The sequence below is a fragment of the Capsella rubella genome, unplaced genomic scaffold (genome assembly GCF_000375325.1).
Source record: "Capsella rubella cultivar Monte Gargano unplaced genomic scaffold, Caprub1_0 scaffold_1, whole genome shotgun sequence".
In the NCBI taxonomy this organism is placed as follows: domain Eukaryota; kingdom Viridiplantae; phylum Streptophyta; class Magnoliopsida; order Brassicales; family Brassicaceae; genus Capsella; species Capsella rubella.
The window spans coordinates 5975111-5999688 of record NW_006238923.1 but is presented as its reverse complement, the minus strand read 5'-3'; the positions used below and the strand labels follow the sequence as shown (position 1 = coordinate 5999688).

The 24578-nt window shown below is 36.3% G+C and overlaps 6 protein-coding genes across 9 annotated transcripts; 1 reads left to right on the top strand and 5 right to left on the bottom strand.

Annotated features, from left to right (window-relative positions):
* Positions 1-67: 67 nt before the first annotated feature.
* LOC17899240 lies at positions 68-5007 on the bottom strand. Of its 2 annotated transcripts, none has more exons than XM_023777288.1 (10): positions 4692-5007; positions 4123-4263; positions 3867-4037; positions 3667-3767; positions 3548-3572; positions 3310-3462; positions 2408-3231; positions 1730-2259; positions 466-1633; positions 68-369 (listed from the first exon to the last, which is right to left on the bottom strand). In XM_023777288.1, exons 2-10 carry the CDS (start codon positions 4179-4181, stop codon positions 242-244), a joined length of 3159 nt encoding a protein of 1052 aa, XP_023633056.1. In that variant the 5' UTR covers positions 4182-4263; positions 4692-5007; the 3' UTR covers positions 68-241. The 2 variants fall into 2 exon arrangements, with proteins under 2 accessions (XP_023633056.1, XP_006306647.1); XM_006306585.2 differs by having other exon boundaries at positions 3548-3575; positions 4692-5006.
* A 2425-nt stretch (positions 5008-7432) lies between these two features.
* Positions 7433-10123, bottom strand: LOC17899976 (probable complex I intermediate-associated protein 30). 3 transcript variants are annotated; one of them, XM_006303286.2, is made up of 8 exons: positions 10020-10123; positions 9390-9463; positions 8982-9095; positions 8706-8762; positions 8467-8558; positions 8209-8289; positions 8001-8099; positions 7433-7807 (listed from the first exon to the last, which is right to left on the bottom strand). In XM_006303286.2, the coding sequence occupies exons 2-8, from the start codon at positions 9439-9441 to the stop codon at positions 7619-7621; spliced, it is 684 nt and encodes a 227-aa protein (XP_006303348.1). In that variant the 5' UTR covers positions 9442-9463; positions 10020-10123; the 3' UTR covers positions 7433-7618. The 3 variants fall into 3 exon arrangements, with proteins under 3 accessions (XP_006303348.1, XP_023645509.1, XP_023645510.1); XM_023789741.1 differs by having other exon boundaries at positions 10025-10107; XM_023789742.1 differs by lacking the exons at positions 9390-9463; positions 10020-10123 and having other exon boundaries at positions 8966-9095.
* A 619-nt stretch (positions 10124-10742) lies between these two features.
* Positions 10743-11385, bottom strand: LOC17898555. Its single transcript, XM_006305799.2, has one exon. It carries the CDS (start codon positions 11310-11312, stop codon positions 10923-10925), a length of 390 nt encoding a protein of 129 aa, XP_006305861.1. The 5' UTR covers positions 11313-11385; the 3' UTR covers positions 10743-10922.
* Positions 11386-13079: 1694 nt separating this feature from the next.
* On the bottom strand, positions 13080-18093 carry LOC17899898 (phosphoinositide phosphatase SAC5). The gene is made up of 16 exons (XM_006306013.2): positions 17680-18093; positions 16967-17171; positions 16683-16848; positions 16351-16573; positions 16150-16226; positions 15764-15951; positions 15578-15675; positions 15353-15486; positions 15133-15261; positions 14684-14987; positions 14472-14593; positions 14270-14380; positions 13998-14165; positions 13737-13907; positions 13529-13613; positions 13080-13433 (listed from the first exon to the last, which is right to left on the bottom strand). The coding sequence occupies exons 1-16, from the start codon at positions 17764-17766 to the stop codon at positions 13350-13352; spliced, it is 2352 nt and encodes a 783-aa protein (XP_006306075.1). The 5' UTR covers positions 17767-18093; the 3' UTR covers positions 13080-13349.
* A 1892-nt stretch (positions 18094-19985) lies between these two features.
* LOC17899288 (uncharacterized protein YpgQ) lies at positions 19986-21958 on the bottom strand. The gene is made up of 8 exons (XM_006304068.2): positions 21941-21958; positions 21639-21837; positions 21466-21496; positions 21362-21380; positions 20868-20965; positions 20694-20792; positions 20374-20546; positions 19986-20277 (listed from the first exon to the last, which is right to left on the bottom strand). The coding sequence occupies exons 2-8, from the start codon at positions 21795-21797 to the stop codon at positions 20191-20193; spliced, it is 666 nt and encodes a 221-aa protein (XP_006304130.2). The 5' UTR covers positions 21798-21837; positions 21941-21958; the 3' UTR covers positions 19986-20190.
* A 1069-nt stretch (positions 21959-23027) lies between these two features.
* On the top strand, positions 23028-23708 carry LOC17899724 (agamous-like MADS-box protein AGL61). Its single transcript, XM_006305839.2, has one exon. It carries the CDS (start codon positions 23028-23030, stop codon positions 23676-23678), a length of 651 nt encoding a protein of 216 aa, XP_006305901.1. The 3' UTR covers positions 23679-23708.
* The last annotated feature ends 870 nt before the right edge of the window (positions 23709-24578 follow it).

The following is a 24578-nucleotide window of genomic DNA, read 5'->3' as shown; positions in this document are numbered from 1 at the left end:
ACGACTTTTTACTGTATCGGGTGTGATTATTACAGCTAGCAGCCTAGTAATGCATAATGCAGAGCAATGCCATACAACTCGGATATATGTATATTTAATTTGAAGTTCTTAATTATCAAAATAATGTTGATCTCGTTTAGATACTAAAAATCAAATCAAGTAGTTCTCTTTCAACACTACAAACTTTGTACGTGTGGTGTTGTGTAAAGGAAAACATAGAGAGTTCAGTTCTGCTCTTCTGCTATCTTGGCTTCGAGTCGTTTCCTTTGCTCCGGAATGTAGAAAGTGAGAAGAATGATCGCTTAAATTCACCATCTTTCACTTTAAAGCTCCCTTGATGATGTTGCGGCTGAATCAAATTGTTGGAAGCTTTCAAACACAAAACACAAAGCTGGTGATCAGAGGACTTTCACAACACCATTTTAAGAATGAAAATAAGCTGAAAGATATAAGTAGAGATGTTACCTTGTTCATCCTCAGAAAACTGATTCTGAGAAGATGCCATTCTTGATTTTCCTAACTCATCCGATGATCGATAAGCAAAATCATCGTCTCCTTCAGATGTTGTTACAGAAACCCAATCCATTAGACTATCCGCAGCACGTGTTTTCTTCCCAAACTTGAGAAAACGTTTGATCCCTTTCGTTAAATCCTTCCGAGAGTTAGGAACAATAACAGGACTCTGAGCTGTTGTGCCCCATTTCCTTCTCATTCTTGAACTCCAAGAAGCTGGACTTCCCATGGGAGAATCATCCACTGACGCATCAATATCCGAGTGCTCGTTTGGATAAGAGAACGCGTGTTGCAAGTTTGAGCTCCATGAAAGAGGACTCTCACTAGGTGAATCCAATAACGAAGCAACATTATGCTGCAATGTTGAACAAGGTAGAGTATTCGCAGGTAAGTCTGTATGAGAACCTGATCTCAAAGAAGTGAAATTTTCATCCTCTGATGAGTTCTCAACTATTTCAGTAAGTGGAGGCGTTTCATCACCAATATCCTCAACTACTAGAGTCTCCATTTCTCTAGCTTCTTCTTCTTCTTTGACAGGATTCTCCAAAACTTCAATTTCTTCTTCTTCTGCCTCGGAGTCACTGTCATCAAATTCTTCATTTTTCAAATTCTCTGATACATCATCAATGTCTGTGTTCTGCTTCTGATTCCTCTCTTTGTTCATCATATCATCCGAGTACAGAGTTGTCAATTCTGTGAATTCTATGTTTGCAGAAAAGCTTTTCCTTAGTGATCGTGGTCTTCGGGGCATTACAGGAGACGGTATATCTTCCTTTGAAGTCTTCTTATTACTACTTCTCACCTGTGTTCGCGTCATGGTAGTAGTAGTATTTTTACCAGCTAATGTAGATGGTTTTGTGTTTTCCTTTTTAAGATCAGAGAATTTAGGGAGAGAAGATTGTGCAACCAGGTTTATGTCTGCTGTTTTTCTCCCTCTCCCGGAAGTATTAATGTTTGTGTTTGAAACTTTACCTGGAGGTTTTGAGACTCTGGAGCTTCGGTTTGGTGATGGACCCTTTCTTACTTGGGAGCTCCTAGAAGCACTTTTTCCAATGGGCTGTCCACTTACTGGCTTATCTTTTTCTTTTTCTTCTTCACTCTGTAATGAGCTTATATGATGCTGTAAGATATTAAGAAGAAATACTCAATCAAGTTGCAAAATAGTTAGACAAAAGTTTGTTATCATCATCATCAAAGAAACTAAATGATTTGATACCTGATACTTTTTTGTACTTGTCCGAGAATTAAAAGATCTGAACTTCTCTGCACGTTGGCGGGTACTTGATATTGAATCTTGCCTCTTTGCGGAAGCAGTAGAAAACTTAGCCTTTATCTCGTTTCTACTTCGGTCAAGCGCTTCTTGCATTGACTTCAGTTTAGTTTCTTTAGAGCTCCATTCTTCTCTTAGTTTTGCATCCCTTTTCTTCATATACTCTTCATACAATTTTCCTTTAGAATCATCTGAAAATCTTAAATCAGATAAGTTCCGTCGCATTGCAACATTCCTGTGGTCTTTATCGTCACCAGCTGATTGATCCCCAGGAAGAACCTTTTCAAGCTCATTTGCCTTCATTTGCAACTCATCATTAAATCCTGGAGGGCTTTTAGACATTCTTGTCCTCTGTGTTTGATCCACAGATGTCGCACGAACTCTAGGATTGTAACTCTTCCCAGCTGAATCTGCATTTACAAGACTAACCTCAAGATCATCCCCCACTCCAAATGATTTTTGTCTCTGTTCAGACCCTGCAGCATCATTAAGAAATTACAACTAATAGCTTTCAGTTTTAGTATTCAAAATACTTTCATGTGATTTTCAAGATCTTGTAGATTTAAAACTCTATTGGGTAAATTTCTCTATATACATTCTTTTTACTCTTCTACTAAAACTAACCTGCAGGAACTGCTTTTGTAGAAGTTTTTAAGGCTGGTTGCTTATCTGATGGAAACAGTTCTTTCTTCCTGCCTTTTGATTGACGCTCATCACATTTGATATCAATACCATCTGCTATATGAGCCGACCGAGAACGCGAATGTCTATAAGGAAACATGACTGATGATTGTGCCACATTCTGTGATTTGGATGCATAGCTCTCCTCTTCTCTATGCATGGAGTTTCCATCACTCCTGACGTTTCCTGGCCTCTCAGTCTGGTTTTGAAAATCATCAGATTTACTAGAACGCACATCATCGTCTTCCTTTTTACTGTTCTCTTCAGACTCCTTGGGGAATGTGGAATCAGGAATGGACGAAGGTGTACTCAAAAGACCTTCTTCGGTGCTTCCACTGTCAGACTTCTTATTATCCGTTGTAAAATCAAAGCTCATGTCACTAACGATACTCCATCTTCTCAAAACAGACTTCTCAGGGAATGCAGGAGCAGCTGATGATGAAACATCAGAGGAAAGTCTCTTCAATTCTGTGGATTTTACAACAACTACCGGTTTGTTTCCGGCAGAGTTTGAGTTTTCCTTCTGTTTGCTCTCAAAGAGGTTAATCTTATCTTGTACGCTAAGCCTCCTTGTATGATGAATGGTCCTAACAGTAGAAGATTCTTCCAAACTTTCATCTTGTTTCTCCTCTTCATCCTTTGTGTTGTTCTTAGTACTTTGATGGGGACTGATATGTGTTTCACTGACTGATGTTTGCGTATTCAAGTTCTTGGTGATCATGTCTGGTCTTCTTTGCGATAATGAAATGTATTTGCCGCATGCTTCACTGATAAATGAAAGATATTCAGATCAAAATCGAGACACAGTTGCAAGAAAAAGAAGCACCATGAAAAAACTAGCTTACTCTAAATGATGTGCGCCAAATCTATCAGCAAAATGCTGGAGATGAGAAACAGTTTGAAGGTCAAATCCATTAGCTGACGCATGAGCAATCGCGGTGGTTAAGTCCTTTTTGATTGCCTCGAGTCTCAAATCTATAGCTCTTGAGAGCTCTTTCCTACACATAGACAAATAAAAGCAATCAACAAAACAGTTTTAAACATGCAATAAGATCCAATGTGAAAGCAGAGACATTTGCTTACTTTGTTGCATCTGCTACGCCTCCATCTTCTGAAACAGAAAAAGGAGGCAAAATATAGGATCAAGTTTGGCCGTGAGCTTTGAAAAATCTGGTTGAGCTAATGGGAAAGAATAAACATACCTTGAGAATATAATGTCTGAGCTGCTTCCAACTGTGACATCTCCAAATCAAATGTATTGACACTTTCCAACAATTCTGGACTATTAACATACTGAACAAATCTGGAAATGAACAATATAAAAAGGTCACAGATCGTCAGGAGCTAACTCGAATCTTTGAAAACCATAACAAAGACGACAATGTTTTTTCAAAAACCAAACCTTTCAAGTGTTCTTTTTGTGAACCAACCATTTTTGCTTTTATCTAATTCCAGTCTAATAGAGTATTCAGTTCTCAGTGATTCAAGAAGGCTCAAATGATTCAGAAACGGTTCTACCAATCCTGAAGCCAGTTTCTCTTTTTCTTCATTACTCCATACAAACAGCTCACATCTGAAACAAAGATATTAAACTGAGAACAAAACATACAAATGTTACCATTTGTACAGAAAAGGAAAAAAAAAAAAGATCTACTCACCGAGAACTTTTGGGGGAAAGCTCAAACACAGCATAGTCAAGAACAGTATCAGCCCTCATTGTCTCACACAAGGACACACGTGAAAGCCTCTTTCTTATTAGAGCAAAATGTGAATCGGTTCATACGATGATCAAATGAAACCTGAGGGCAAACACAAGAGGGTAGTAGAATTGACTGTGTTAATCAACAAACTTGGTCAATCAAATATAACGAGACTAGTAAGTAAATAAATGTAACAATTAAAAGCTTTTTACCAAAAAAAAAACGTATCAGAAATCAATACAACAATTATAGATAGTTAGAAATACAGTACAACAACGCAGCTCCATAACTATAACCGATGCTTTGCAGATCTGACCCCAACACTAAATTCGAAAAGACAAATTCCCAAAAATAAAATTCCAAAACTTTGGAGGACTCATCCGAGAAAACAGAATTCCCAAAATTCTAACTTCAGAAAAATCAAACTCATCCCGTGAAACACGATGAATTCTGGTAAAACGAATCAAAAGCAAGAAACTTGAGCTAACAAAAGAAGAAAACAGAGTCGGAAAAGTCGAAGAGCTTACGAAATAGCCGATCCAGCATTGATCAGAATTCGAATTTTTTTCCCATCAGTCTCCAGAATTTAGTTAAAACTGAGCTCTTAACAGTGTCTGAATACTTGTTGTCGTGACTAGCTACAATGGTGATTGCTGAAAATGCAATTTTTCTTCTTTTTTTTTTTTTTTGTTATTCTCCCAAATGGAAGAAAGAAGTTTGCTTTATCTCTTTGTCTCTCTCTCCACGCCCATGAAAGACACAAAGACACAGTCTCTCTCTTTATGAAGTAAGAAGAAAATGTTGAGATAATAAGATATGTGGGGGAAAGAGAGCTTGCTTCGGACACCTTCCACCTTTTTATTTTTGTTCCTTGGCGTAACAGTCTGTAATGGGAAAAAAATACGAAAGACGGAGCAGTACTTGTTACTAGTAGTCAAGAAGAAGATACCCCCACCCCAAATATTATTTTACTAAATTACCCTCCTATTAAATTAACTGGGTTTCTTTATTAATACAACAAACCCGGTTTTTGGACCATGTTGCCTCCAAATTTTTCAAACTTAAAGACTTCTTTTCAGAAATAAAAGTTAAAAGAGACTGGATATGTGGGGATAGTAAGTTCAATTTTGGATCCCGGTAGAGTAATTTTTGGTATTGGAAATGGTTTACTAGTAGTAGTATTGGCATTGGGGGCAATCATGTAAGAGCAGACTCAGTTGGAGAGATGTGGTCAAGGCTCTACTATGTCTTTGTGGACCAAACATGCAAACATCCAATGATCAATTTTTTAACGGTTATAATATATATATTTTTTTTTTTTGAGAAAGAAACATATAAATAAATATGTTGAGAAAGACAATGAAACGAAAGTCGCATTATATATTTATTTTTGTTTGATTTTGTGAACCTCATATCTTTTTCTTTTTTTTTTTCCAGGAAATTTTGAGAAAATATTTTCGTGGCAATCCTTGTTCCTGCATTGTTTATATATATATTTAAAGAAACGTACAGTATGTAATGTGCCATATGATTAGTAGTATATATTGATGAATCATAATGGAATAATTATTCCTAATTATTAACACAAACAACATGTGATGTGAACGCGTAATATCATTCTCCCTTTTTAACAAAAGAAAGAAAAAAGGTAATGTTCTTCGTAATATAAATATAAAAAGGGAAATATATAAGTAAAAGTAAACATGGTTTCATTGCCAAAATTAGTGTCAATAAACATTGAAAATCATATGTGACAAAAGTCAAAAAAAGGCATAAATGGGCTAAAACACTACCTACATTTAACCCCCCCCCCCCCCTTTATTGAATTGTAGTATTATATTGAAGCAACTACACAGACTAGTAATAGTATGAAACACACACACACACACACAAAATCTTGTTTGAAATTCATACAGAAAAAGAGAGACCTTAATAAGGGGAATAAGAAGAAGAAGAAGATGCTTCTAGATGAATTGTCGGTATGACGTAAAGGTTGAGGCACATGCGGCATGTTCTTCTCATTCTCTCCTCTTTCTTTTTCTCCTTTTTTTTCTTTTTTTTTTTTGTCCCATGTGTCTTTTCCTCAATAATTAAAAATCTCTCTAATTATGATGATCTTCGTGTTCTTAAATTTGATATATTTGTTTATTATTGGTATACAAACTTTCGAATAGATGACTGATCAAAAATCAAATCTTGATTGGTTTTTACATATAAATAAAAAAACAAAATGGATTCATAGGATGTAAAAAAAAAAATAGTAAACTAAAAAAACTAATCTGCATGAGAAGGTGACAATACTCAAAAAGTGCATGAAACCTTTCCATTACCAAATGTACTATATATATATATATATATATATATATATATATATATATATTATCCGATTAATCTTCACTCTGGTGGTATGGTAAGTAAAGGCATCACCCAAATTAAGGGTAGGATTGGTTTTGAAGTCTTCCAAACCAGACGTTTGCAGCTTTAGCTTACCCATAAAACCAAAGCAAAAGGGGTTGGTTTAATGGGTCCCTGTCATCCACTGAGATGGAAACAACCGCATCATCAAGCGACTATGTGTAGTGTACAGAAACTAAAGCATATATAAAAAAAAAAAAAAAGACAATGATGAGTACGTACGTATAAGTAGAGATCTAACGGTGCAGATTTGGACAGTAAGAACTAACCAGCTGTCCCACCATCTGACGAGTCGGTGTTTACACGTGTGTCTCTCTCTCTCGAACCTCTTTTTTACTTTGTTGGTACTTGGTTGGGTGGACTCGGAGACTTTCTTCTAGCTTAAAGAGACGATAAACACAGATTGCTAGAGAGATTATTTGAGGACCGCTAAGGTTCCAGCTAGGCGATTAACCTATATATGTTTATATGTAGACTTCCATACACATAGCTTTTTATTTATGTTATACAGTAAACTTTTGAATCGTGTTTTCCTTTTCAGAATTGCATCTACTTTTTAGCAACACCATATCACAAATGTCATTGCCTGAAAATTATATATATGTGTGGACTACGTACTCTTATTGATATTTCTGTTCAATAAATAAGCTGATAGATGTTCTAATAGTCATTAGTCATTAATATCCTATTCTATTTTGCAAGTTCTCATAATGGAAAACACGTTAATACAGTTTTATTAATTTCTTTCTTCCACCAATTTAGCATGACCTCGTACTCTCCCACATTCAATTATCACGACCATACCATCACATTGTTAACTATATATAGTTGACCGACAAGGATTAGACTAAAATAAACATAAGGTAAATCATATCTTTGATTTTAGTCAATCTTTATTCTATGTCATTGTAAAAACATGGCTCCAAATTGTAACAAACTTTGCCGCTACACAACAATGCTCTCTGGCCATCAAGTATCTTTTTACAAGCTAAAACCAAGAAACAATAAAAACACCATGCATTGCTATAATGTTCAACATTCATGGCAATCTCAAGGCTTTGATCCAGTCTATTTCAACTCGGAAGTCACCTGCTCCTGATTTTGCTCCAACCGCACCACCTTCTGCGTTTACCGACAGTGACATTCCCAGAACACGACCTGGATTCATCTCCATTTCCACATCTATAACATTTCCTCTCCATGTTGGCAAGTATCGAGCTAGTGGGATCTGATATATTCAACCTCAGGGTTATTAATGGGCCTTAAGACTTGAAGAGAAACATTCAAGCAAACTCATTATCACGATATGTCCTGTTCAACAATATTCCTATCTAAAGACTTACCAGCAAAATAATGATGTGTCAAATTTAAAATACTCTAACGCTCTTGGTTGGGTAACATCTATAGAAGTAGGGACTTGCCTTAGCAATATACCAATCGTTCTTTGGAGCAAAAACAAACGCTTGCCATGAGTTATCTTCTGCTTGCCCCGGTGAGTTCACCCAGTTTTCAGTATAGATCTGAATTATATTCAAGGTTTAGTACAACAAGTAGCACCTCTTTTGCTCCTACCAACATTTCTTGTTTCTTCTCGAGTTAAGGAAAGGTGAGTATCAACATGAAACTTACAGTAGAGATATAACATCTTCCATCTCCTCTGAGCCTCAGGGCTATTGCATCATACCCATCGAGATCAATGAAGCCGTCAAACTGCAAAAGCAGAGGAAAATAGTATATGTTGCAATAGAACGCTCAGCTGCCTCAGAAAGGCACCAGTTACAAAACAAAGATAGAAATACAATAACCCTTACTTTCTTATTCTCTTCAAAAAAAAATAACTGAAATGCAGAAACTGGGTTTTGAATAAGAAGGAAAGCTATGTATAACCTTCTTTGAGCGCATTCCACAGAAACCACTCCGACTGATGTTCCATTTTGATCCTTCGCTAAGTTCTACAGATAGGTTCCCCGAGAAAATTCCTATAACGACATTTGGATGAAAATCCATGACTAAGTGAAGCAGTGTAGAAAACAAAACAACACATTAAGAAACAATGGTATCATAGCATAGAAGAAATCTCTTATATTTTTCATTGACAAAGACATGCGAAATGCTAAGTTTCTAACCAGCGTAATCTGATCCATCTCCTTTGTCTGGGATCTCCAAGGAAGCAGAAGATAATCCTGTAAAATAAGTATTAAACATATTGCCACAAAATAAATAGTATATGCATGGCGGATTATTCACATATCAATGAATTTCTTTGCAATGAAAATGTTCAGAAATTATAATTTGTCTCAGTAGTTTTTCATATAAATCAACAATGCATGAAAATGAAGAGGATAAACAACAAGAGAAACAATCTTTACGGAGCAGATGCTTGAACCTGTCGGCTTAAGTACCTCCATATTCAGAATCAGAATAGAGATGCCATTTCTTTAAGTCTTCTTTAGAGTGAAACTTAAATATATGCTTCTCTGCAGGTGGTACCCATTCTTCAACGTTCCACGTAAGAGCTAACAGTTTGCAGAGTGGTGAAAATAAGTCAGAAACTAGCATTCCCAGCTACATTCAGTACCATAAAAGCTAATAGAGAAATAAAAAACATAATCCTGAAAATTTGTAAGTATTATAACACAGAACCAACATCATTTTTTCCTCAAACATCACTTGCTGTCAGTAACTGATTAAAACTATAAGCACAAGCGCAAGTGAAAAGAAGGAAGCATCGACACAAACAAAAATAAAATAATAGATCAAAGAATTACGTAGGAAGCATCATAACTGACGGAAAAGTGGGAGGTGAATACCCTTCTTTGTCGCATTTACTGAGGCTTGCAACAATGATCGAAACCTTGACATGTCCAGATGAAAATGAAGAAACCTTGTATAGATATAAAAACATGGACTGTTAGGAATTAAAGCTCCTATATTTCAATGTCAACCACCAAATCACACACACAAAAACTCCATGATCAGAATCATACTCCAAGAAAAGTACATAAAAGATAGTGTAAGGTTAGCTATATCAGAAGATTACGCAGTATAAACAGAACTTACTAATCGAAGAAGCCTGAGTCTATAGTGATATGATCTAGCACTATTAGGAGCCGGAGCATAAAGTAGTGACTAAGACTAATATACCCATTGAAGCATTTCAACAAACACCTTGTAAACCAAAAAACCGATAAAGTCATCACTAAAAAATGCCAACTTGTCGCAAATCCTTCTGAAAAAAACCCGTGACATATCACATAAGCTAATAAAAATATCTCCATTACAATTCATCTTCTGCTCCGAAATTCACAGGAGAAAAACAATTAAAGAGCTCAGAACAAGAAGATCTGATGATTAGAACAAGTAAAATGATTAGCACACACAATCACGAACTTAAATTTAAAGGATTTTCAGTAAATGCAGCGAGGATTTTAGGAACTCACTCAACTGGATTTGCCGTCACCGTCGCACAAACCAGCCTCGGTTTTCCGATAAACCAGTCAAACTTGAAGACGAATACGCACGTCGCCGTTTCTACTATACGATATCATTTCATTTGGCCAATCTTATAGCATAGATGGGCCTTTTAGGCCCAAGTTCTCCAATACTGGCAATACATGCGCAATATAGTAAAATACTGGTTCTTTTAATATTTTTTTCACAAACTGTCCATCTTTTTTATACAGAAAATTTTAATCATTGAAAAAAAAAAAGGTTAAAATATTGAATGATGAATAGGAATTCTGTTCGGCGATTAAATACAAAATACTGTTGACCCAAAACAAAAACAAATACAAAATACTTTGTAGACGTAAGAAGACTATATGAGAAAAATATGAACGATCATCACAAAAACTTATAAATGGGGCACACCTGTACAGTTATAGAAGTAATTAGTACGTAATATTATAAGATAACTTTTGTTTATTAGATTAGATTAAATAATAATTTCCATGATAATCATTGCTGCCACTAGGAAGGCAAGTAGGACCGTGCGTGCAATTGGGTGACCCTCCGCATTATCTCAGTAGCGGCGAATTTCATTCTTTCGAGTTTCGGAAACTATAATATCACGCGTATACAAAAATAAATACGTACGTACTATCGAGTACACGTACATCAAACAGAGTAAACTCAATATAAAAGATCACTTTTATTTAGCATTGTTACAATATCATCATTTTATGGATTTGATTATTAGTATATTAGACATAATTAATTATAATATTAGTTAAGACTACTAGTTAATCTAAATAAATGCTCGGGGAAAAATATCCAAAGCAAAGAAAATGGTTTTGTGGCCGCATTTGGATCATGTGGAATAGTAAATTGTACGTACTCCGCCGTCAGTAAGTATAGAACTCAGCCAACTCCTCGACGGATCCTTTTTCGCGATCGTCATCATCATCGCCGAGATCGGAGCAACTGTTTTTGAGCATCCATAACAGGTGCTCGAACAATACGACTTCGCAAGCTACTAGTACAGTCTCTTGATCGTGACGCTCTTCTATGAATCTCGAAGACCGATCAAGTAGTTCTTGGAAAAGCGGATGAGCAATGATGTGGGAACTAAGCATGTACGGTCTTCGTGACTTTCCGACGTAAACCATATGGAGATCGTCGCACTTTGAGCCATCGGAGGCGGTGGACACGGTGGTTGAATGGTGGTTCTTCGTCAAGGAAGGCCATTTCTTTATGGCTGACTTGAGCTTTGTCAGTTTCCCGAATATAGCCATAAGTAGTAAATATGAGGTATAGGTATATGGAAGATGAGAAACTAACTTTCTTGGTACCTAAACGAAGTATTGGGTTCGTTTGTATTTATATAGAGAGAATAGATAGAGAAACAGAACAGCTAAGAAAGATATGGCTACACAGAATCTGTAAAACTAGCTAGTGTCTCCTTTTTCTATTCTAATTAATTAATATATCTAATTAATATTTATATAATATATATGTATGCATGTTGATATGTGCGTACGTGTGCATGTGGCCTGGAAAATCTGCTCTTGTGTATTGTTGTGTAAAATGTATCGGTGTAAAATGTATCGGACCAAGGGTTATCGACGAGTTAAAGATCATATCATGTCTACTACGTTATGGTTTTGGCCTTGTATATAACTAGTAAATAGTAAATTACCCAAGAGAATTACCCACAAAAACTTAATAATTTAGCCTAAACTTTCATTTCTTGAAATGATATTTACATTCTTATACAAAAAAATAAAATAATTTAGTGTTTTTTTTTTTTTTTGTAATAACCAAAACGGAACAACAGATGATAAAAAAAGGGACAGAGTTATATGGGACAGTTTCTTCTTTTGAACAGGCGGTCCATACATTTTTTTTTTAGTTCTTAGTATTTGTACTTTCGTAAATAAAAACAAATTCGAAAATCGAAATCATAAAAAAAGCAAAAGATAATTTATTTGGTGGACGAAAACCTTAGCGTCTGTCTATATCGAACTACGAATTGTTGAAAGATAAGCTAATAATTGAAGGAGGTCCAAGCTAGCTATATTACAAACTAGTATTTAAACAGTTTAGTCTAATAGAAATCCAAAGACAACATAAACCCCGAGCGTCATTAGTTTATCACATAATAGTAGTGATTAACTAGCAGTTGTAATCATTGTAATGAATTACTAAAAATGGAATCCAGATTTATAACTTTGTTATCCAAGTAAACGCAAAGAATATTTCGCTTATGTGCATTTGACTCTGTAATCGGTTCAATGTGTACTCTCTACTCGAAAATGTTGTACTTTTTAAAATGGTAGTTTATATATTTAAATGTTGACATTGTAATTTAGATATATAAATTTTCAAAAACCTAACGCTATAATATTTCCTAATGAAGAAATCGTTAGGTATAAATATAAATGATGAACTGTAGACACAACCCTGGACCTCGCAGACAATGCAGTGTCTCTAACATATATACCAAACTCTATTGACTGAACTTTTTATTGTTTTGTTAAATCCAACAAATCATCGAATTAAATTCAAACAGTGAAGAACAGAAGTGTGTATTTTTATTTTTGTCTCAGAAAACAGCTGTATGGTGGGCGAACAATTGCCAGCCAACAGCCAACAAAACCGAAATATTTAATGATAATACAAATATATTCTGAACAAATAAGTTAGTTGCAAGAGCAAATAAGCCAGTTGGGAATATGTTCTTCTTGCGTCACAACTTCTTTGGTTTAACGACCACTAACCATCATGCTAAATGAGTTTTGAAACTTTTTGGTTCGATTACTGGGAAAGTATATTTGCTGTACTAGTATCGGGGCATCATGCGGTGTCCTTTCTTCGATCGTGCAGCATAGTATAAAAAACCACCAGGGGTTCGTCTTGCATGTGATGGTGCTAACTGCTAAGTTTGTTTTCTTGGTAACCTTTTTCAATACATTGCGCTTATGATGCGTTCCAACTTCTTCTAATCACACTATTGATATATTTTGGTTCAAGAATGGGCCGTAATAACTTACGGAAAAATAGGACACAACAAACCAAACCCTCTATAGTCTATACCAAACCAAAACAAAATCAAATTTTGTGGGTGGTGGTGAAAAAAAGAAAAAGAAATCAATTTTGCTAGGAGCAAAAAAAAAAAAACGATGGACCTTTACAAAGGTGAGTCGGATATTTACAAGATGTTGCTGTTATGGTGTGCGGTCCTGTTATTATGTCTGTTCAACCCTGTAGTACCTGTCAAGTAACCACCGTAACCTTCCCATGCAAGTCACTTTTTCTTCTTCCCACCCTTTTTACCATGGTCTTCCGGAGAATACCCACCGAGCAAATTCATTTGAGAAACCAGGTAGTACATCAGAACCACCAATTATAGGAAACTGTAAATAAAGGGAAAGATCCAATCGGGTCAGTGTCTTTGAGAAAAATCGATAACTTGAATAGGAATGATTGTGGAGATGAAGGAAGAAATTACATCAAAACTGGAGTTTGTATCAGTTAACGAAGTAACGGATTCATCCAGGTCGGTGAACAAGTTATCTGAGGAACAAGACTTTGAGCTGCAAGAAACATTTAGAACATTACAAGGCTTACTTTGAAAGATAATTCATGTCTGAACATCATAAATGTATCAGAATGCTATAATGCTATAAGCAAAGATGTATACGGACGAATTTTTTTACCTGCAACGTTCAAATATTTCTTCCGCTGGAGTAAATTTAGTTTTGTACGAGTGAGCAAAGCCAGGTACATCACTGGGCCTGTGCGATAAATGATTAGAGGAACTGCCTGTAAACATCTGCCCTGACCCTGTTTCTCTTAAAAGATCTTCATTGCGCATAACCGAAAGAAAGCTGAAGATGTGATCAAACAGAGAGGTAGAAAAATTTAGAAAAGAGTTTTAATAAATGCTTCAAACATGTTAAAGATAACCTGATTCATACCTTAGAGAAGCTGGTTCAGTTTCACAGAATGGGAAATCTATATTTGTTCCTGAGATACCCCCATTTAACCCTTCATGTGAAGGCTGAGAATTTTCGCGCACCAGCTCCTCCAGATTCAACTCACAGTCCATGAGAATATTATCAGAAAATGATCTTCTAATTAGTGGCCTGCAGTTCATATTATATAAAGATATATTAATATTTTGTAGTTACATGTCAAGTCAACTTAGAGTAACTTCTGGTTTAGCCAAATTTTCAACAAAATTAGGTACCTCATATTTTCGATATCCAAGTTTGAACCAGATCTTCCAATGTTGTGCTGGTCAGAATCCAGCTCCCATAGTGCTGGCCTCCCCAATCGAGGCCGGAAATGCCCCAAGAACCTGTCAAGATAGACAATCTTCAGACTAAGTGAACAAGTAGCAAATTTAGAGACGAAAAAACAAAACTAGTAGTTTGTAAAACGGAGCTTACACATTGATGGCATTCTGCTTATCACTGTCCTGATACGCGTTATTGTAGTGACGACGCATAGCTGTGATTAAATCACGCTGCCTCCTCACCATGTTCCAGTTACCTCTCAGATCACAAAACATCTGTATACCATAAACTTTCTAAAGTTGATACTCACAGTTCATAGATCCATCTAAAGCATAGTAAGAAAATGTGTTGGTAAACCAATTTACCTTGCTGTGTGCTTCCGAGCCACCATACTGCAGCGCAAGTGTATTACCCATGTTTTGGTAAACTTCCATCAATTCTATTGCCAGAGGATTATTAAGATCGACGACAGGAGGACCTGAGATGCCCAATGTACGTAGCTGATGCTCAAGAGCTACCAATCCGTGGGCGTACTGCGCAAAATTAGTGCGATCCAAGCAGTCTATGCAGTTTGTCCTCAAGACCCCATTTTGGAGCAAATATATATCCGCCTTGAAAGTTTTTCTTTCTGGACTACTTGCCTCTTCATCTTGACTGGGAAGAGGGTTACTGAAGCACAGTAGCATTAGTATTAGGACTTACCAAAAAACGTGAAATAAATTTAAAACTATGTTATCAGAGAGGCAATCAGTAAATATACAGCTAATGTTACACTGACACTGCTTTTGCTATATACATAGCATACCAAACTTACTTGTAAAACGAATCATAAATTACTCCATCACCTCCTACACCTGAAGGAGCTTTACAGTAAAACAAGTCAGTTAATTCCAAGGCTTTCCTTGAAAAGATACACAGGTGGTTGAATGCACCATCTGCTCCTCTGCCAAATTAAAGGAAAACTGTTTAACAATTCTAGTATATAAATACTTGTTACAAACTAATTCTGCTTAAAGAGTGCATAAATGCAGTACTTTTTGTAGTGTTTGCTTAGATCAAAATGGATTGCCTTTAAACGATTTTCCTTGTCCGCGCCTTTGTTAATATATCGGATTGTCTTTGCAAACTCTCCCCGTAAGATGGTTTCCCGATGCTTTTTCTCACCTGTCTGATAACACAAAATAGCAACGGTATATACACTTTATCTTTTCAATAACCCAAGGACAGGCAGAAGCAATGTCTAAAATGAGAGAGCCTACCTTTAGGAGGTTCAGAATTATTATCCTCTTCCCATACCTCTGTCTCAGATTCTCAAAGTGGTGTTGGGTAGCCACGTAATTCGCATCCTTCTTATTCACTGTGTCCCATAAAAGACAAAAACAAGAGTATTAAGGTAAAATAAGAAAAAACTCAGGAAACTTTCCGCAACTTCATATTGTGCTTACATATAATCTCGGGCTGTGGGTTGAAAACAGATGCCTCCTGTGACCAAAATAGGGGTATGGAGCCTCTAATCTGCACAACTGAGGTTATTGGGATTTTCTCACCTGCAGGAACCACTCTGGAAACAATCTGCTCCGTCTCAACATCATTGGCTACTCTGCCTATATCATTTACACCACGCCTTAAATATCTGCACATTAACAAGGAGGAGATTAGATCAAAGCACATCAAGACTAGCCCCTATCTATGAGAGTGAGTACTGAAATATGGTATTGCGTAAGTCCAATATTACAATTATGTTAGAGAACAAGTAGGCCGTGACACAAAATAGAGAGGAAACAAAGAGAAGAAGAACATAGCAGGTAAAGATTTCAAAAGGAAGAAATACCTTGTACCAGCATAATGCCGTGAACGCCGAGCAATGATAGTGAAGACAAACTCTTCACCAGATACTGAACATTTAGTCTAGACAAAGCAAAGGATCAGTAACCATTATTAGGTCTTATGTTCTGAGGAAAACTTTAGGTTACCAAAAATTTCGAAAAACTCCAGTCTAAAGCATTGATAAAGGCATGCATTTGACAATTACCTGCTGAAAGAATCCGTATACCAATGCAACTGTCCATATGGTATTCTGCAGGATCCTTCTGATCTCGCGTGTTAAGAAGGCATTCCACACGAACATTGTGTTGTCATGAACGTTTCCTCGCTCAGTGTTGCCAATGTTCTTTTGAAGGGTATACATGAGGTGATATGTGTAGCTGAAGTAGAAGTTTTTGCTAAGGTCCACCACGCTTAGGAGCCTCTTGTACCTACAAAGAGAAAGGGGAATACATTTCGGATACGCCTTCTGCTAAAGTTTACACCAGAGAGTTTTCATTTGAAATAGCATAACCATTAGAAGAGTTATCGGTAAAATACCTCTGCTCGGCGTCAGACTTGGCTACTTTTGTCTGGATGGAAGGATGTGGAATCACAATCATTTGACTCTCAGCTATACCATAAACTGTGTGGCCGCAGATCTCACCCACTTTCTTTCTTTTAGTTATGACCAGCATGTAATAAGGCTCCAAGAATTTCACAAACCCTGCACCCCCAAGAATCAACATTTCCCCCATGAGTTCAGAGCCATACACTGACTGACTGACACCTCCAAAACAATGGGAAAGGGCAAGAAACAGTGGAAGGTAAAGAAAGAGACTTACCAATGATACCATAGCAAGTAGCGATTGCTTTAAAGCCACCAGAATCCTCGTTCCCAACAATCATCCGCCTTTTGAGTTCGCGCATTTCTTCTCTTGTGTACCTTGTAGGATCTTCGAATAAATTCAACTCGTTTAAGTCCCTTCGATCAATCTTAAGAATCCTCCGGAAGCTTTTGTTCTCATCTCTTCCAATCAAATAAAAATTCTGCACAACAACAATACACATATATTCACCAACTTTAAAAGTCAAAAAGGTAGTGATTTCACATGAGAAATCTAGAAATATTGGCCAACATTCATGTAAGCAACATGCTGATGAAAAGTTTGTAAATGATTAGAATACTTAGAACCAAAGACTATGTACATAATGTCAAGCTAGAGGCTCATATACCTTACACTACAACCATATGAAACCACCAAGCAAGCACAACAGAGTCATCATCATCGAACGATAAAAAAAAAGCATCTTAAAGAATTCAAATCCAATTATTGTGCAATAATGTCAAACAAAAACAAAATCCATTTAATTGTAACAGTAAAAGAAGATATCAACGCAATTATGGGATAAAAAAAAAAAAAAGATTGGCATTGATGCAAATCAAGATAAGTTTGAAAGAGACGAAGAAGAACAACAAGATTCCACATAATCAAAGATCATAATCTGAACGAAATAAAAAGAAAGAGAAGGCTTTTTGAGTTTGTGAATAGTTTACCGAGGGAGTAGCGTAGAGCTTGAATTTCTGAAGAACGGGCAAGTCAATCAGTTGGGGCCTCGGTTCGAACCGAGGCTCTGATCCCATCAGACCAGATAAAATCTGAAACTCCGAAGTCTGAATGAAAAGCTCCGACCCGATTACGACGAATCAGTGGATGATAAACAGCCCGGAAGCAGACGGGAAAACTAAAAAGCGAGAGGGGATTAGAAGAAGAAATGAAAAATGGGTATTGGAATTGAGAGGAAGAGATAAAAGACGAAGAAGAGGATTCGGGGGAAGGATGATAGAGAGGGGTGGAGCCGTCGAAGGATGGTGACCAGGTCCAAGGCGAAGAAGAGAGATGACTACTTGTTTGCTTGTTTGTTTTTCTTTTTAAAAATGGTAAAATTTAATAATTTAGCTTTTATTTGTTTACCTTTTGGGCGCTAATTTCCCCCTTTACTTATAGCCTTTACGATACGCCGCCGTTTTCTTTTATTTTGTTAAAAAAGGTCCTTGCCTTTTGCGTCTTCTGATTTCTTTTCAATTGTTTATACATCAAATTTTACTTTTTCACCTTTTCTAATTGTCAAATATTTTAAAATTCTGTTTCCTCTACATTCCTACTATATATCTTCTATTTTCAGTTGATAGACCATTTCTAAATCAAATTATGAAACGATTTGTTAAAACCGAATACATATATAGAATGGTATGTAAATACTATAGTTTACCTGATCAGCTAACCAAACCGTGCAGTTCTTTTTTTTTTTAAACGTATGGAATGTAAAAATGTTGAATCGTATCGAAGAGATGCACGCTAAACACATGGAGGGAGAGATCGGGACCAACATCACATTCACATTCACATCCATAATAATTTATAGTTCATGATGATGATGATGATGATCTTTTCTTATAAGCTAGCTTTATTAATATATTTCACGATCTTTGTTCTTTTTAATTCTTTTGTTTTATTATTATATAGTTCATCTTGGTCCAGCTTCCGATATACTTAAACGACTAATTCTAAACTGATTAGCAATACTTCTAATGGAATTTTATAATGACCTTTACCCTAAAACTATATACGTACATGGACCGATGGACGAGTTTTTTTTTTACCATACCACCACGGCACAATCAACATGTTTTTTTTTTTGAATTCACTCACTTTCCGTTCTATTTACACAACTCTTTCGTCTGAGTTCTGACTAAAAAAAATAAACCGTACGGTAACAACGAATATTCGTTGTTTTCATACATTGATTATTGTAAGTGTAAAATTAAAAAGCGGCTGAGTTTTAGATCAGCCTTATTAAAATCACAGAATGAACGCGTAATGGCCGACCTGTTCGATGGGTTGAATCACTAATCCTCTTGATGTTGGACATGTGTGTTTTTGTAGAATGGTATTAAATCGTATCTATACGCGATTAGTCATTTTTTTTTTCTTTAATTGTAACTACTACAAACCAAACGACTTGTCTAAATGTGAATAATCAACTCTATGCATTACATATTTTTAATTAATTTCAAAACAAATTCCTTGTGTACGAAGTTAACTCTCTTTCATATATAATATAGTTTATCTTAACAACTGATTTTTAAAGCAAAGTCCTAAACAGAACAAAAAAATTTCTCGGGGAATAATTGTCTGAAAAACAAAAACTGAATGAAACATTACTGCAAAATTTTTAGCTAAGTATATAAGAATTCTTACCAATTTTTTTTTTTTTTACCGAGACGTGCAAGTAGCATTTTTGTTGTTATACAAATGAGAGATCCAACAAACGAAACACATTACATAATTGTAATTACAATACAATAACTTTCGTCAATACATTCTTAAATCATGTCAGTTTGATATAAAATAAATACAAATTCATATAAAAAATGTAAATGTTAAATTATGGCCGACCGATGATGATAGCCTCGCAACGACTTAACCCACTCAAAAATTCCAGAAGACATCTTTTTTTAAGTCATGTTAGATGGTATCATCATCTTCCACTAATATAATTTGAAGAAGACTTATAGAGACGAAAATGGAAAGTCAATATTTAAACCACTGACTATATAAAAACCCTTTACGAAAAAGACAACAACTGACTTTGCGTAGGCGTCAAAAACAAATATGAAAAAGAAAAAGACTTGGCTCTCTCTCTCTCTCTCTCTCTCTCTCTCTCTCTCTCTCTCTCTCTCTCTCTCTCTTTAACAAACAAAATAAAGAAGACAGGCTCTCTATCATGTAAACCTTGATTCATTCCACCATCATTGCCATTCACAAAATAAAAATTAAGCTAAACCTAATTATTAGCAAATTTATTAAAAATATTTGATTATAAAAAAAACAAAAGCGTTTTTAACAATGTAAAATTATGACGAGGAATGTAAACCACAGATCGGTCGGTTCTTGTCGGGTAGACAGCTTACTCATTTAAATCCAGTTAATAATAAGTAACCGGTTGACATATGATATGTCACATATTCCACTGCTTTTCTTCTTCATGCATCATTCTTAACTATTCAAGCAGAGCCATCCCACTCTTGATAGAACTCCTGAAGAAACTCTTGCATGAACTTGTGCCTTTTCTCTGCCCTCCTTCTACCCGCCTGATAATTTTATATTAAGTCCCGCCACTTTCAAATCTCAAATCGAATAAACTTCCCTCATACACATTATGGAACTGTTTTTCCGGTTAATCATACCTCGGTTTTCATCAGCTTCTTTAGCTTGAGGAGTTTTTCATGAAAGTGATTAATGGTCGTTTGCTCCTCTTTCTTAATGTACTGCTCTCTGGTTAGCTCTGTCCGGGGCTTGATTTCAGGATCATGAAGCACTCTGTCCCTGCTTCCACCAAATGTAAAACAACGAGCAATTCCTAAATCGGAAAGAGAAGAACAACAACTAGTCAGCAACTACAAGCACACATTTCCTAGCATAGAAAATGACATTATTTACAGCAGATAATTTGGCAATGACATATCAAAAAAGCTAACTCTACACACAAGATAGCATTCTTCTTTACCTATGGCACCAATTGCATCAAGGCGATCAGCGTCTTGAACTACCCCAAATTCTGGAAGAGATTCGCAGAGTGCTGCCCCAGCTAGTTCGTCTTTGAAACCTGGAAACCATACACTATTACTTAGACGCAGTGAAAACTCATGCAAGTTAGAGACCGGATATGCTGAAAACTAACCCATTCCATTGATGATCTTTAGTATCTTCATCTTCTTGGTCTCTTCTATACCTTCCTCATCCAGGAAATTCTCAACAATTTTTGCTTCTGAAGGGTCTCTGAATCCCGGTTTTAATATTATTTTGCCACATGTCAGGGGCAGAGAAATTTAGTCTTCATCACTCATATTTTTCTAACTATATAAATCCACTGTAAGTTCCAGTTAGTAGAGCTTAACTACTCCTAGGGTGAGCAAATCTGGCAGAAGTAATATCTCACAAGCCTCACCTAATGGCATCCAATATAAATAAGCATTTGCAAACAGATGAATTAATCTACTACTCCAGAAGCTCTTGGAAGTGTATCAAATCATCCAGGTTAGTTCAAACAAAGTTAAAAATGCAGGGGAACATAGAGAGTGTCAGGGGTAAAGTAAACACTTTTATATCGTATGATCAAGAATGTGGCAAGGGACTGGAGCTACTCAAAAGAAAAGAAGACTTGAAGAAACCAACCTTATGTACTTGTAATCACCTGACAAGATAGACAGCAAGAGATGATATCAATCTCTGGAGTATAAACACATGGCTTAAAGAAGAGGGGGAAACAGATATGGTACCTATATCATGGAGAAGAGCAGCTAACTCCACCTACAAAATCCAACAGAAATGGTACATCTCACAATCTATATATAAATATTACTACAAGGACTAACTAGAAGAAGAATACTCAATCGGCACCAATGAACTAGAATCGTGATATAGATAATTAAGGGTTTAAATTGTAACTCACAATTTCCATGGAGTCGGAGTTGGAAGAGAGACCTTCCTCGCGAGCAAGGGAGAGAGCAAGGTCTCGGACCCTCCACACGTGCCAGGCGTCATGAGAAGCATCGTTTCCTTTCATCGCCTTATTCACCAGCTCCTCCGCCTTCTTCATCACCGCCGTCATTTTATCTACTCTCTCAACTACGCTGTTTCGAACCTCTGTTCTGTAATTGATTTGATTCCACTTATTAGCCTGTCTCCGCGCGATGTTGTTGACCATTTCAACGGAATCGATAATATAGGGAAAATCTTATTTTTGAGGTTTACCTTTTTACCCTTCCGCCCAAACAAAGAGAATCTTCCCACAGTATTCACATCGAACTGTTAACTATGCATACAAAACTCTAATCAAAAAAAGATTTTAAGTCCAGCTTCCTTAAAATATCTTATTATTTCCATTGATCGTCAACTAATCCTCCCGATTCCAACCGCATTAGTCAAAATAAAAAATATCGATTTTTATATGATTTATGATCTTTATCTTCTTATACCAAATTGAGTGGTTCTTTTGAACTTCCAATACAAAATGAATGGCTCTCCAAACCTGCTTATTGCTTAACGTAGTTAAGAAAACTGGCAGCATTCATATATATGAATCAATTTATCTTCAAACGTGTAAAATTTTCGCTAGCTGATTAATCAACTATTAATTTACTACCTAGTAATTAAACCCATACATATATATTCTTTTTCCATTAACCATTATATGGATCTAGATCAGTTTATTAGATTGTAATCATCATTCAATCAATATAATCGGTCACTTGTTGGTCACGATTGAGATCATTTGGTTTTAATATTTAACTCGTCATTTAGACCATCCTTAGATATTTTACCGTGATTTTTGGGATTCTTTAAGTTAACTAACGTAAGCAAGAAGCCGTGTCACATACATACCACATACGTATTACTTTCTTCTGCCGGCATGGCATGCATCATACATGCACGTCACACTTATACGTGTGTGTGTGATGATGGATATGGTGAAACGCGATTCTCTTATCTTTGAGTGGACTATATATTATATGAAAATATTACGTGTATCACAATTGATTATTCAACGAACGAGTAAAATGGGAAGTAGTATCTCGGACATACATATATTTCTATAAAATGTGTCTAAGAAAAGACGTGTCCTACATTTTATCGAAAGGCTACCATTAATTCATGGAATCATTCCGAAAAAAATGTTAAATAATTGGCGGTGCATTTAATACCAAAGTTTCCATATATGAAGCAAAATCTTACAACTGCCTTTATTACAACATAACGACGAACAACTATAAAACCCCACGTCCAAGAAAAACCTAATGATTACTTTCTTTTATCTCTCTCGCTCTCGCTCGCTTTGGTCATGGAAGAAGAGAGAGAAACATCGTCGATGACGTGCGTGACGTCCAAGGATCCCTTCCAAATCCCTAACGAGGCGGTTAGTAAACCAAAAAAGGAGCCAACAACAACAACATCAACAACAAAAACCCCTAAAACGACACGAGGTAGACAGAAGATAGAGATCAAGGAGATCATAGAAGAGAGCAAGAGACAAGTAACGTTCTCCAAACGGCGCCGTGGGCTGTTCAAGAAATCAGCTGAACTGAGCGTTCTCACCGGTGCAAAGATCGCCGTCATAACGTTCTCTCGATGCAATAGGATTTACAGGTTTGGCCATGTGGACGCATTGATCGACAAGTATCTTCGTAATAGTCCGGTGAAATTGGAGGGATGTTCCGGTAATAACGTGGCGGAGGAGGAAAGTAAGAGGCCGTGGTGGGAGCGTCCGGTGGAGAGTGTGCCAGAGGAGGAGCTTGAAGATTACATCGCAGCATTGAGTGTGCTGAGAGAAAATTTAGGGAAAAAGATCATTGCCATGAGCAACGATCGGCCGGTTGAGATTGTTCCGGCATGGCCTATCAACATGATGGGTTGGAAACCAACGATGGATATGCAAAACATGGAAAATCCGACGGATGGGATTACGCGATGCCGTGTAGGTCAAAACGGCTGATTGCTTGGTTGTTTACTCGTCAAGAGTATTATTCCGATCTCAAGTATTTGATTTAGTTTTATGCGTTTAGTTATATGATTTTATGCTATTTATATTTTATTCATTGTTTTCTTGTATACTTTATACTTTTGAAATTAAATTGTTTTAATTATTAATCTTTGAACCACACATAATGTAAAAAAGTATCAAATCAGGCAATCCAGCTTCCAATGTTTTTCTTCATCCATAGAATAAAGCCTGCGCTTTGTAGTTTTAGTTTTGGCTGTCATAATATACGGATTATATGAGAGCCAAAATTAAAATATATGGCGATGAATATGAAAAATGGAGAAATAAAAACTGTTTTTATACCTCATAATTAAAGCACTTAGAATTTAGAACACACGAAACAAGTGATTCTTACAACTACCGACAAATGGTAAAAGGTTGATGCTGGTTCCTTAAGAACAAAAAAAAAAAAAGGTCACTCTTATTTGCGCGACATACCGAAACAGAACAAAAAAAAACCGTAATTCAAAACAGAAACGTAAGTCTTAGCTTAATCCATATATTAAACATGATGCAGTTGGTTTCCTCTTTCACGTTGGACCGGGTATCCAGCTGAGCTGATTCAGGCCTCATCACATCCAGTCTTATCACTGACCAATATGTTGACTATTTCTCCACGGACAGCATACTCATACTTGAGAACCTGAGATCCACATATACATTACCTAACTCATGTGCAACTCTGCATGCTTTGAAACTTCGGAGATGGTGGCCACGTGAATAGAGAACGTGATTACTGCCTACTGTGTTATTAAGGGAATTTGGAGGTATTAGTGTAAAAGTCCAATTTCACAAAGAAACAAGTTGCAGGTAATAGCTGTTTTGTCTCTACTAATCAGTAATCATGACTAT

Coding starts and splice junctions, on each gene's coding strand:
- LOC17899240 (XM_006306585.2), bottom strand. CDS start 4,181: ATGAGGGCTGATACTGTTCTTGACTATGCTGTGTTTGAGCTTTCCCCC. Junction 3,232..3,309: donor TTTGGCGCACATCATTTAGA/GTAAGCTAGTTT, acceptor TTCATTTATCAG/TGAAGCATGCGGCAAATACA. Junction 1,634..1,729: donor CAAGTACAAAAAAGTATCAG/GTATCAAATCAT, acceptor AATATCTTACAG/CATCATATAAGCTCATTACA.
- LOC17899976 (XM_006303286.2), bottom strand. CDS start 9,441: ATGTCAAGGTTTCGATCATTGTTGCAAGCCTCAGTAAATGCGACAAAG. Junction 9,096..9,389: donor AGTAAATGCGACAAAGAAGG/GTATTCACCTCC, acceptor GCAAACTGTTAG/CTCTTACGTGGAACGTTGAA. Junction 8,559..8,705: donor AGATGGATCAGATTACGCTG/GTTAGAAACTTA, acceptor ATGTCGTTATAG/GAATTTTCTCGGGGAACCTA.
- LOC17898555 (XM_006305799.2), bottom strand. CDS start 11,312: ATGGCTATATTCGGGAAACTGACAAAGCTCAAGTCAGCCATAAAGAAA.
- LOC17899898 (XM_006306013.2), bottom strand. CDS start 17,766: ATGGGATCAGAGCCTCGGTTCGAACCGAGGCCCCAACTGATTGACTTG. Junction 14,594..14,683: donor GCTCGGAAGCACACAGCAAG/GTAAATTGGTTT, acceptor TATGGTATACAG/ATGTTTTGTGATCTGAGAGG. Junction 14,381..14,471: donor AAGCAGAATGCCATCAATGT/GTAAGCTCCGTT, acceptor CTATCTTGACAG/GTTCTTGGGGCATTTCCGGC.
- LOC17899288 (XM_006304068.2), bottom strand. CDS start 21,797: ATGACGGCGGTGATGAAGAAGGCGGAGGAGCTGGTGAATAAGGCGATG. Junction 21,497..21,638: donor ACTCCGACTCCATGGAAATT/GTGAGTTACAAT, acceptor TGGATTTTGTAG/GTGGAGTTAGCTGCTCTTCT. Junction 20,278..20,373: donor AGAAGCTGATGAAAACCGAG/GTATGATTAACC, acceptor TAAAATTATCAG/GCGGGTAGAAGGAGGGCAGA.
- LOC17899724 (XM_006305839.2), top strand. CDS start 23,028: ATGGAAGAAGAGAGAGAAACATCGTCGATGACGTGCGTGACGTCCAAG.